Source organism: Cupressus sempervirens, chromosome 10 (assembly GCF_028749045.1).
Source record: "Cupressus sempervirens isolate cs-2001-9-10 chromosome 10, ASM2874904v1, whole genome shotgun sequence".
NCBI classification, from domain to species: Eukaryota; Viridiplantae; Streptophyta; class Pinopsida; order Cupressales; family Cupressaceae; genus Cupressus; species Cupressus sempervirens.
In genome coordinates, this window is record NC_143127.1 from 287,908,072 (window position 1) to 287,920,536 (window position 12,465).

Below are 12,465 nucleotides of genomic sequence, written 5' to 3' on the forward strand. Positions count from 1 at the left end.
TATTGAAATGTTTAAACTATTATCACAAAGAATTTAGATTTGCAATCCACAAACACGAAGAAGACAGGAAAGATAAAGGCATATCTAAATTAAGTGAAATTCACAAATGTCTACCTAGACACTAATGCTAATTCACCACGCCCTGGAAAACTGTTCAATCCCTCTTTCAGAACCTTCTCTTTTCCAAAAATTTCTTCCTTCTCCAAAATTCGTTGTCTAAAAATCATCTCCAAAATTCACCATCCTTCGAAAATGAACACTCAAGTGATAATAAGGAGTTCCCTCCTCAAATCGGGGCACTAATTGTGCATTCACCCGATAGGACTCCTTGCTCACCAGAGTTAACTCTAAAATTAACTTTTATTTATCTTATCTTTTATATTTTCATGCACATTAAGTGAATTATTAAATTACTTTATCTAATTTTCCACTTGACTTCTATTTTTAATTAATTTTTTACTTTAATCTCATGCAATATTTATGAATTAAAATATCTTTATTAAGTCCACATGTTTTATCTTTTTAATTAATTTCTTTTATTTTCAATTCCTGCATGCATTATGCGATCTCGAATCTTTTTAATAATTTAATATCTTTTTTCTCACTTTTAATTTATTTTAGAAACTTAATTGATAAAATATTTATTAACTTAAATAACAATAGTATTTAGCATTTATTTAAAAATGAACTCTTAATATATTATTATTAAATTAAATAAATGTTATCACGTTCTAAATTTATACTAACAACTTTAATCTCTAGTTTTAATTCTTTTTACTTAATTAATTTCTTAATTAGTTAAATATAATTAAATATTAAAATATCATAATAATTTTCCATTAAATTAAATCATTAATTTAATCTTTTTAATTAAACTTAATTAATAGAAAAATACTCGAAGGACTCATAAAACAACATACAAAAACCCATCATAGCAAAACACATACCAAATCAAACAAAAAGGGTTATAATCATGAATTAACATCATTTGACGCATTTGGAGGGTACTTGACTCAGATACTTGTCCTAATTTTTAATTAGGGCAATGGCTTAAAGGTTTAGGATTTGGACTTGAGAATTTATCTCCCCTCTCTTACCATTGAGATAATGTGATAGGGTACGCTCATCCTAACAATTCAAAGAAGTCGATACCGAGTACCTGCAACCTGCATAAAATCTATGCATGTACAGACACAATATTCTAAGCTAAACAAGCAATGGCATGAAGTGGTGCATCATGTAGATCCCGACTAGCAGGTGACTACGACTCCCTTCCTTAACCACATCAGAAATGCCATACATAAAGAAAACAAACACACGCACCATACACATGTAGTATGGGGTAAGTATCCATAAGAAAACACATGTGATAATAAACCATCTAACTAATCATCATCAATAACTGAAAACAGTGAATAATCATCATGTATACATGAAATATAGAGTACCAAGTAATCTCATCATATAATAAATTGAATGTAAAACAATATCTGATAATCTTAAAGCAATACTACTAATCATTGAACATAAAACTGGCCTAAAAGAGTTTGGCAATGATAACAGAAATGTAACTTAGGGGTAGGCACTATAGATTGCCTGCAATCAGAAATTGTCTCACACCTGCAAACCATCTTCACTCGTTGGAAGGTATACCATCTTTAGTCAGTAGCTTTTTATCACCAACAAAAACATATCGTATAGAATACTTCACCTTCTTATTGCTCATGATTTACAATCACTTGATGTTACATCTTGAGATGTACAAGTGAGTTGGGCCGTCAGTTTCTGATTCTTGCATAGTGAGAAAAATCTACAAGAAATCTTGTCCATTATGATTTGATATGAGAAAATCTTAACATCTATAATGCGAAAAAATCTAATAGCAATCTTGTTCATTATGATTTGCATTAGTAAAACAAGTATGTTGCATTCAGCCATCTTAAGTTGATCATTTCCTAGCTTTATAAAATCAAGCAAGAAACTCAATCTTCTAATGGTGGAAAGGAACTATCATTGAGGTTATGGACATAGAGATTAAGAAGAGCATGAACAAAGATTAAAAATCATTGCAACATTAAGAAGAGTGTGAACAAAAATTAAAAATTGTTGCAATGGTGGACATCACAACCAGTTGAGTAAACGGGAAAGAGCAAGCCGTCTCAGGAAATGTGATAGTCAGAAAAAATGTGTTGAAAGTACCTCGAGGAAAAGGATAGTGACCTTCCTTGACTATGGGAGGAACATTCATGGTGACCCTTTTGTCTGCCTTATGTATATATATTCAATAAGGCTAAACACTTACCAGGTACACCTTAATTTAGCTTAATTTTGTGTGTGTGTAAGAAAAGGAAAATAGATAAAGGGCACTATCGAACTTGGGAAGATGAAGGTAATAGAGTTATACTTCCAATTTCTCCTAATTTTTCTATAACCTTGTTTTGAGCATGTTGGGTGACACTGTTTTTCAATAAGTTCATTTTGATCGTGTTGGGTAAAACTGCTTTTCTTATGGTGAATAGAATATGGCAACCGACCTCTGGCTAATTTTGTCTCAAGTTACAAGTAATGTTTGGTCTCATGTTTCCAAAATGGGAGGATTTTTCATAGTGAGTAGAGGTGACAATGACAGACCAAGGAATGTGTGGGATATTGAGTCAGGTGAGACTATATTTTGCCCTATTTGATCACGTAAAATGGCATTTCACAACACAATTTACTTTTTTCTACAATTTTTTTTTGTTGAAAAGAGATGCTTGAAACTATAAATCAGTCCATCTTATAAAAAGTTTATTTGATGTCTTTGATTCGAGAATAGAATGAAGCGCTCCAAGTAGACTTCCATGTTCAATGTTCCCACCATTAGCATTGGCGTTGGTTGGATTTGGTTTCAACGCCAAGTTCAATGTTCCTAGAGGTGTTAACAATATTCTTATGGATGACAACATTCCTTTCATGATGTTCTTGGTTACAGACATTCTAACTTTTCATGCTTCCTTGGCAGTTGCTCTGATTGTCTCACATATGTACTCATCAAAGGTGGACGGCTGCTTTGGTTGCATTGTTCTGTGGGTAGCAGAAGTGTGCGCGGCTTTGACATTCCATGCTACTCCCCAACAACAAGTCAATTGTGGTGTACTCGGTGGTGTTTTTGCTGCCATTGAGTTATCACTGTTGCCATTGGTTTTTTCCTTTCACACCGTGGCATGAGAGGACAGTTTTTCCCTGTTTGGCCCATTAGGGAATTAGGTCTTGCACATAATTCCCCCCCCCCCCCTCCCCCCCATTTTCAACTCTTGCAATGACTTCAATTGTCGAATGGATTGGATATGCTTCCATTAAGGGCATTGTTTGAAAGTGTCAGACTCCAAAGAATTCTCATCCCGAACTAGAAACTTTAGCTCCCTCATATCTGTCACAATCATTAGAGTGGGGTCTTTGAGTTTGTTTTGACCCAAAAAGATCATTCTCAACTGGTAATTTGGGAAGTAATCTCACCTTTAAGAAATATTACAAGTCATTACAAATAATTATTCATAGATTCTAGTTATGCACCATGACTTGTCTTTGGGTGTTCTTCCTTTTCCCTTTGTAGCCTCTTCAATACCAATACCAAGTTGTAGAAGCTGCGCAATCACTGTGGAATCTTTTCTTGAGAATGCTCTGCTTGACATTTTCCATACAGTTTATTAACATGTTCCTCAACTTTACTAGAAGGTGAAAATGATTTTTTTTCACATGTATTTTTCATCTGGGTATGTTCTTTCATCATATAATTTTCATTTGAACATGTTCTTATATTGTGCATTTTTCATCATGTTCTTTTCTATTCTTTCATTAATAGCATGTTGTTTCATTTTCCACTTTTAACAATATTTGGATCCACAAGTGAGATTCAAAACAAATCTCAAGAACCCAGAGGTAGCTTTCAAAGACACTTGATATGGTAAAAAAGATAGAGATTGGTTGGTGTAGAAGCGATTGAATTTTTTTAATTTACTTAGGCATGAGAATGTGCAAGTCTATGTCTGGTTGTGTGCCATTATGGAGTGAAGAACGTCTAAAATTGGCAGAGCATATAATATAAAATTCTTCTTATTAATATATTGTTCTTTTGTTTCTAAGGTTAGGTTTGAATATTTTTATTGAACCCAAGAGCTAAACATTAAGTTGTAATCAACTTGTTTTGATGATAGATCTAATAGAAAGATGATCTACATGTTCCAATTGAAGGATATATTTTGAAATTTGATTATAGAGATTTAATTTGAAACATAGAAAAGATTGATGTCAAAGTTAAATGAAAAAAGTCTTAAAACAATGCATACTAACATATTAGTTTAGTAAGAGATATGAAAAAACAACATCATAATCAAGAAAACTTATGTATAATGAGCAATATGAGATGGTTTAGAAATGGGAAGGTTGAAGATTTTATTTTTATTTTTTATTTCTAATAAAATGCACCATGGGAAAGATGTCATTGGAGATGGGCATCAATGTATACTTCTATGACTTTTAAATAACAGATAATTATTCACCTTTTATATATCATTTTTTTTCAAGCAAGAAAATGTGTTATTTAATCTAATTATTTTGTTGTTTCTAATTATATTACTTTTTGTTAGAAATTTCTTGATTTTCAAACCATGTGATCTATTCTCGAAAATCAATAATATTTATAATGACTAGCCCTAGAATAAGACAATTTAAATTGTCTATCCTGATGTCTATTTTTAGTTTTAATTGGCAGCTAATGTTATGGTACTATTAGTTATTGTTCTATAGCTAACATTTTTGTATAAATAATTTAATTGGTATAAATTTAGTTGTTATAACTAAATTATTTGTACAAATGTTCTAATTGTTGTGTACAAACCAATAAAGCTACACAATTCTTCTAATTATTATTATTTTCTCATCTACTAGACAAATGAATAAGCCAATATTGACACACTTGATAATAGTATAGTGTCATTTTGATTGGTGAAATGCAATGGATAGACTATTCAACATGCAACGAAATATTGAACATGAGTCCTTTCCTTATCATTTACATTTTTGCTATACTTGATCTACAACTTATCATTTGACATTTATCTCTACTCTTTATCATTACTAATAATAAATCATAAAGTGTGATAAAAATTGTTGATGAAATGTAATATAGACATTATCAATGACAATAATCCTTTACAAACTATCCATCTAATAATAACAAAATAATAATCTCTTGGTTGAGAAAATCTCATAACAACACTTTTGTCTTGTTTGACTATTATGATGAGCAAGGATACTTCATAACAAACACTTAAATATATGAGCACCTTGACCATAGATTGGCCTTAAGAATTTCTATCCAATAATAATATAACCGTAATGGGTGAACATTGGAAGCTCAACAAGTTTTGGACCTTTTTATATCTAAGATTTATAAACTTGAAATTTTGGTTGACAATATTTTTGTTGTAAATTTATATTATGATTTTTCCACTTTCTCTCTTAAGGTTACAAAACCTACTTGTGTCATGTTGGAGTCCTATTTGTTCCCACTTTTGAGGTTGTCACGATCTTTCCTTTTTAATGCCCTTGTATGCATAAATTTGAAGATGAGAAATCGTTTAGCAACTTTTAGAAAAAAAAAACTAGCTCACAAAATAATGATAGAACTTATTTAAAATAATAAGTAGAGGGATACAAATTAATGTATTATTCATATGTAATATTATAGTATAAGATATCCAATTAAGAAATATCCTTAACTAGATATCCCAAATAATATTTAATAGGGTATCTTATACTATAATAGCTATTAATCTCTTATAGAATATGAATAGTTTATTATATTCTATGAACATACTATTAATAATAATATACTAATAACTATGTCCCACTTATAATACTAGTTCCATAAATATTAAAATGTGAGATACAATAGAAGATTGTTTTAATAATAATAATATTAATATTAATAAAATGTTTTACAAATTACATTCTACATTTTACACCATTTAATCATGTGTACTTCCTCTTTTCAATCAAAATCATTCCCCTTTTTCATAAGGGTTTGTGTTGGCTAGTCATGAATATGATTCAAAAAATTATGTGTGTACTTAAATGCAGAACAAATTGTTTCCACAATTGTACATTTCAAATTCTTTAATTGAAATGTAGTACATTAAATCAAATATTAATGTCATTCAAATAAGTAAATTGTACATTACCAAATTGAAATTCTTCTTTTGTTTTACATCTCTTTAATTTTGTTTTAAAAAGAAAAACCTATCCGCGGACCTCTTGCACCTCTTTTTAGTTCTTTTGTTTTACATCTCATTAATAGCATTTTAAAAAGAAAAACCTATCACCGTACCTCTTTTAATTGCTATAGTATTCGGCAGGAACTAATAATCTCAAAATGGCGAAAATATCAACTGATAAACTCAGATTAGTGTTGTGATTACGGCGTCAGGAATTGAAAATATTTACTGAATTCTACTGATTTCTGTCGGTGTTGATCTCAATCAATCAATCAAAGGCAACTTTTATTTTTCTCGATTCCCGAAGACTGCTGTTTGTTAATAAAAATGGTAATCATATCTGGTCTGTAGAATAATTTCAGCACCTCTAACAAGGGCTCCATTAATGAAAATAAGTAGAAAGAAGATGTCGTGCAAGAAACAAATTCTAACTGCAAAAAATCTGACGGCAGCATAGTGGACTCTGTAAATGGCAAATTGAATTATACCCATGTCCGTCAACTGTCAGAAACATGTCGATCGGCAATCAGGGCTGCCACAGACACCAAAATGCACACGTAACACCTCCATTACATGTCTTTCTTCTGCAAAACTTGTACTTAACATGTTTTTCTCTTTACGTCACCGTTTGCGAAGACCAAGGGATTAATAATGTAGCCTGTAACAGACAAAACATATATCAGTAGGTTTTGGGAAGTGACGGGTTCGAGTCGCAGGAAGTACTGTTTCTGTTTCAGCGAATGGCTGAGAAGATATCAGATAGGGTTTCTTGGGATGATGGTGCTTTTGATAATAAGTACTATCGTTACTCTGATCTGTTAAGGGATGCTGCTTTGAAGGGCGGGGATTCGACCCAGGGTCTTTTTCCTTCTGAATGTGGGGCTTTTGGGCGCAGCAGGGCAAACAATGTGGGAATGGAGGCTGCAACTTCATCGTCCGGAGGATCAATGAACAGTGCCAGTAAGGGAGCTGAATTGGGCATCAAGAGATCTATAGAGACTTTCGAGGATGCCGAGTGCCACTCTGAGGTAATTTTTATTGCTAAATTTCTCTTCCTGCCCCCTTTTAGGATGTTTTCGAACTGGGCTTTGATTATTTTGCCTGGATTATCTGTTCCTTTAATGGCGGTTTTAAGTTCGGAGTTCCTTTATTAGCTCTGAGGGTATTCCTAGAGTCTCTGAGCAGGTGCTCCCTGGTTAAATAGGAGTAGTTTGATATGGATAAACCCGTTCAGTTCAGTTCGCAAGTTTTTGAAAGTCCAACCCACTTTTGTCAATAAGCTAATCAGAAGGTCGCAGTTTGCAGTGCTTGCTCCTGGCTTTTAGTATTTGAGAAATCGATAAAATCTTTTTTCAATTTAGATATTGCAGTAAACCGCCAAACTTTTACTCACCGTGGAACCCTCAACTGCAAAACCCCTACCATACGTGTTCACCAAGACCTTGTGAGAAAATAGTACGATTGTGTCAATATTCTGTGCCAAAATTACATCTAAGATTCTACAGGGAAGATTTTGCAGTATAAATGCTGCAAAGGGCAATGGAATCTGTAAACGTTCAGCTCTATTTGAAGGTTCCAGCTCCAAAATTTCTGGGAAATAGATTGATTTTTGAACTGGGCAATGTTCCATTGAGTTATCTGAGAGGGTGCTACTTATAAAACGTTGGTGCCATTTACTGTAAGGTAATGGTCCCATGGAGGGTAGGCTACTCTACTATTCTGAACTGGCAAAATTCAGAGCCAGTGGATAAAACATTAATTTCACCTTTAAGCGGCAATTTTGAAGGATTCATTATTTAAGATTATCCCGTTAGCTGCCATTTGTTGAAGATTCTTGCCAAAATGTAAACTTCCTTCACACTCTTCATTCAAATGAATCGGCTTTCCTCATATCATTGAAATGATTGAGTTTATTGGAGAAGCCGTAGCCCCTTGCAAGGGACTTTGTCCTTAGAATGTCTCTTGAGACTAAATATTCAACTTTCTCTTTCTTTTTCGTCGTATCACATTTAATATTTTTGGTTGCAAATTGAAGGAAAAATGCAATACATGGAAGCTCTCAGTAGAAGAAAAATCCCAGTGACTTTTAAGGACTGCTGCAACTTTTAGTCGCTTTCAATCCTTGCCAGCCATCCAGCTGATATAATCTCCATTATTCATGCATTACTAGGTGGAGATCCCCATCTTATTGAAAACACAGATTAAAGAAATGGAATGGGATGCATTTGCTTGTGCACGTTTATGTTCGAACTTTTTGATTTCTTCCCTGAGCATTGTTGGATTGTCATATAGCCAGAACTTAGAATCCGCTAGTAAATATATGAGTTCTCTCAAATTAATCTTTTAAGCCCTAGCAGTCACATCTGATGGAGACATGACAGTGACTAGTTCTCCATTTAAATTTTCTGCCGTGTCAGAGTCAAACAATGCTTTAATCACCCTGTTGCTGAAAGGCAAAATGGTTAAATTGGTCATCTATATGTGGTCCTAAGTTTGGCAGGTCCTGTCATGTTATTAGTAGATATAGGACATACCCAAAAATGATTAAGTGGTTACATCGTCCGGACTGGATTCTTGTGCCTCAAAAGATAAGGTTTGGTTTTGTTGCCTACACCCAAGTTTTCTTTGTGTTAGAAATGATGGAGATATCAAGTTTGTTTAGATTTTGGGATATTTTTCTTTGGACGCTGTAATCCTCCTTACAAACTGTACAGTTGACCAATTTTCAAAAAATTGAAAACATCATTGTTTTTCTAAAAATTTCAGCATTTGATCTTTATGATCTGCACAGTTTGTAGTAGAAAACAACAAAAAAATTGGAAAAAAATCATTACATTTTCATGAATCTGGGAAAAAAAAAGTTTTACTTTGTTTTGTCTTTAGTACATTTTGTCTGAAGATTAGTCTGCCCCTTTTTGTTTTGTATTGAAAAAATGCAAAATACAGTTGTAGTAAAGAAAGTGTAAGAATAGAAAATATAAATACTCAAAAAGAATACAATGAAGGATTGCAAAATACAATAGTAGTTGCAGCAAAGAAACTGTAAGAATCGAAGATACTAAAGACTCAACATGATTACAAATATAACGTTACAGCAGTATAAAGTGACCAATAACATGAGACAAATACAGAAGTCGTTACATGAGAAGAATACAGCAGCCATTACATAACAGAGCCCACAGCAACATGGGCCATGACAGAAGCACGCTTTCAAGTCAATGTTTAAATGGCTAGGGCAAAACCTCTTGCTGGGTACACAAAAGTGAGACTATTGGGCATCTACGTTTGGTAGGGTTGGGGAAACTCTTTTGTAAATGAGTGCCTCCTTGTATCAGTGGATAGCCTGGCACCTGATTTCCAACAGCGGGGGAAGTTATTTTTATTTTGTGCCTCTCTAGTTGAAAACCAAAACCATTGTTTGTGAAGTTTCTATATATCTGAGATGATAGTCAAGTATCCAAGAATAATAGACAACTTTTGAGATTATGTTCCGGCATTTAAATAGTGATCAGGTTTTTTGAGAATTGCTGAACTTCGCAGATAGGTTAATTCAGTCTCATTTTAAAATCTCATTTTTGTATAGACCTCTGATACAAATACATTTGAATTATTTGCCAATTCATTGTAATTGCAGAAAGCCCAAGAGGATTATGGTGATAATTCCAAACAGCCTTCTACATGTTCTTCCAAAAGAAGCAGGGCAGCCGAAGTTCATAATTTGTCCGAAAAGGTTTGGTACTGCCGCTTCTGCAACAAATTTGAAGAAGTTGATTATAATGATTAATGTTAAGCTGGTGAACTGAAATTGGACTTAACATTTTCTGTTTGTGGACAAAACAGAGACGGCGGCACAGAATCAATGAAAAGATGAAAGCTCTACAGAACCTCATTCCCAACTCTAATAAGGTCTATTGTGCTCTTCTTAATGCTGTACAGATGTTTCAAATTCTTTGTTTATGTTCGAAAGCTAAAAATTATATTATTAAAGCACTTTCTGCCCAGTGTAAGCAGTTCATTAACTCATGAGAATTTGCAGTTAACATCTTACAATGGATACCTTTGTAGCTTAGTGGTCATGTTGACCAATTGGTTTTTGAACTATGAACATTATCTTTTTTATATTTGGAAAAAAGGCAATACTATTTCATCTTGGCTGTAAAGCATAGTTGCAATTTGGAACTTATCAAAACCTATGGTCCTTCTAAGATCTTTGCTTGCTTTTCTGTTTTGGCAGTCTGATAAGGCGTCCATGCTCGATGAAGCCATTGACTATCTCAAGAAACTTCAGTTGCAAGTGCAGGTAGGTCCATCATTCAGTGCTGAATGATGGTAGCCTTACATTGTGGCATGCAATTATATTAGTTCTCTAAGAGTTTTAAGTCCTAAGCAGTATCCATGAAACAATTACTTGGGTCTGTTTCCATTCCCATTCTTTGTGCCATCAGTACTTGAGTATTTTTTGGTTGATGTGGACTGTCATTAACATGTCTTTTATTTCTATTGCACGTTAGTAAGTTGAAATAATATTTGATGAACTACAGCATCATTCTTTGATTTGCATGTCAAAGTTTTGTATAGCTAGGAATGTCTGACTATTGATGATCATTAAGAACTTTTTCTTGTTGCACATCACCAGTTTGCATGGTTATGTTGTATGTATTATTCAGAGGCCACTGCGCCTCATAGTTGAAAAAATGCAGATAATCAACCTTTGCCTCAATTTATATCTATGGAATGCAGATCCTTTCTGCAAGAAGTGGAATTGACCTTTCATCAATGTGTATGCTATCTGAGATGCAACAGTTGCAGATTCCTCAGATACCCAAAACGTATATGAACACAGGATCTGCGGGAGTTTCCCCAAGCATGGACAGAACAATACTTGCAAACATGACCCAAGGTCCTGCAAAAAGTCCACTGTTATCCTCCACTGATATACATCCTCAAAGCCTTCGTGATATGTCTATACCTAATTTGCCTTCAGCCGAATATGATGTTCACAATTGCATGCAAGATTCCGGCAAAATGAGTCAATTGACACATTCTGTTTTACCGCATGTGCCAAGTTCTTCTCAGGTCAGTCCTGATTATTGCACTATTCATAAATTATTTTCTAGGAATTCTGTAAGCGAGTTCTCATTTGTCTATTTGCCTTCTTGGCAGGAAATCCATTCTGCTTTCTACTTGCAGCATTAAAAGGAGCTGTCCCATGATAGTCGTATTCAATTCGAAGGATTTTATCTTCATTACTGAAATCTTTATATTAGTATAAATCCGAGGCATCTTTCCTGCGCATTTGCTACTACCACGCATGTGTTCCAAAATAAACACTGAAAGAGAAGCATCGTGGGTTGCAATTTCATTTCCAAGTCTGGTGACATGTTTGTATTTTAACAAGACCAAAAAGCTTTTAAATTCACGGGAAATGAAAAACATTTAGCTTATATATAAAAATTGAAACAAACCATATATTTCTTGGGTTGCACAAATTTTAAGCCTTCCAATTATATGGAAAGACAACCACTCTCGCGGCTAACACAACCCAACTTTGGAGGGAAAGAAAGATCAAAGTTTGAAAGTGTATTCAGAAGTAGAAAAATGTAGCTTTGATTCTTTATCCATAACTATTTAATTGTACTAGACATAGTCGATTCAAGTTACCACGGAACTATGCTGGATTTTAGACAGCTTTGAAGGTACAGTGGCTTTTTTTCCCCTTTCAAAGTTGACATGGGAAATTATTTACACACATTGTATCATATAATTCATAGACAAAGTGGATACACATAAGCCTTGCAATTAAATAATGTTCAGATCTTTATCCTTAAAAAGTAGTAGGATTGTGAAAATTACAAATTGGAGGAAAAAGGTACCTTTTTAATAACTTCTAACAAACAAAATGAGACAAAAATCTAGATATTTAGGAATGAAAGAAAAATATTTATTCATAAGCTTAAGGAATGAGCAACTATCAAACAACATTTAACTAGCTTATATATACCTCTATATATATTATGCCGAGAGTAATATATATTATGCCGAGAGTAATCGTTCTCGAGGCGCCTATTTTCATTTAATCCCAAGGTTATTTTAAACATAGTTGGGATTTATAAAAATGAAAATAGGTGCCTCGAGAATGATTACTCTTGGCGTAATATATAGAGGTATATATAAGCTAGTGGCAATCGCGGCGCAATAGGAAAAGTATTTT

General features: G+C 33.5%; 1 protein-coding gene across 1 annotated transcript; it reads left to right on the forward strand.

The window, feature by feature from the left end:
• The first annotated feature begins 6,296 nt into the window (after nucleotides 1-6,296).
• LOC149533777 (transcription factor PHYTOCHROME INTERACTING FACTOR-LIKE 13-like) lies at nucleotides 6,297-11,953 on the forward strand. Its single transcript, XM_089807819.1, has 6 exons — nucleotides 6,297-7,282; nucleotides 9,889-9,984; nucleotides 10,095-10,160; nucleotides 10,489-10,554; nucleotides 10,995-11,330; nucleotides 11,418-11,953. The coding sequence occupies exons 1-6, from the start codon at nucleotides 6,995-6,997 to the stop codon at nucleotides 11,448-11,450; spliced, it is 885 nt and encodes a 294-aa protein (XP_089663945.1). The 5' UTR covers nucleotides 6,297-6,994; the 3' UTR covers nucleotides 11,451-11,953.
• Nucleotides 11,954-12,465: the final 512 nt, after the last annotated feature.

Bases quoted from the DNA above. Each gene is read 5' to 3' on its own strand.
- LOC149533777 (XM_089807819.1), top strand. From the start codon at position 6,995: ATGGCTGAGAAGATATCAGATAGGGTTTCTTGGGATGATGGTGCTTTT. The intron at 7,283-9,888 runs GTAATTTTTATT...TTGTAATTGCAG, and splicing joins ATGCCGAGTGCCACTCTGAG to AAAGCCCAAGAGGATTATGG. The intron at 10,161-10,488 runs GTCTATTGTGCT...CTGTTTTGGCAG, and splicing joins TCATTCCCAACTCTAATAAG to TCTGATAAGGCGTCCATGCT.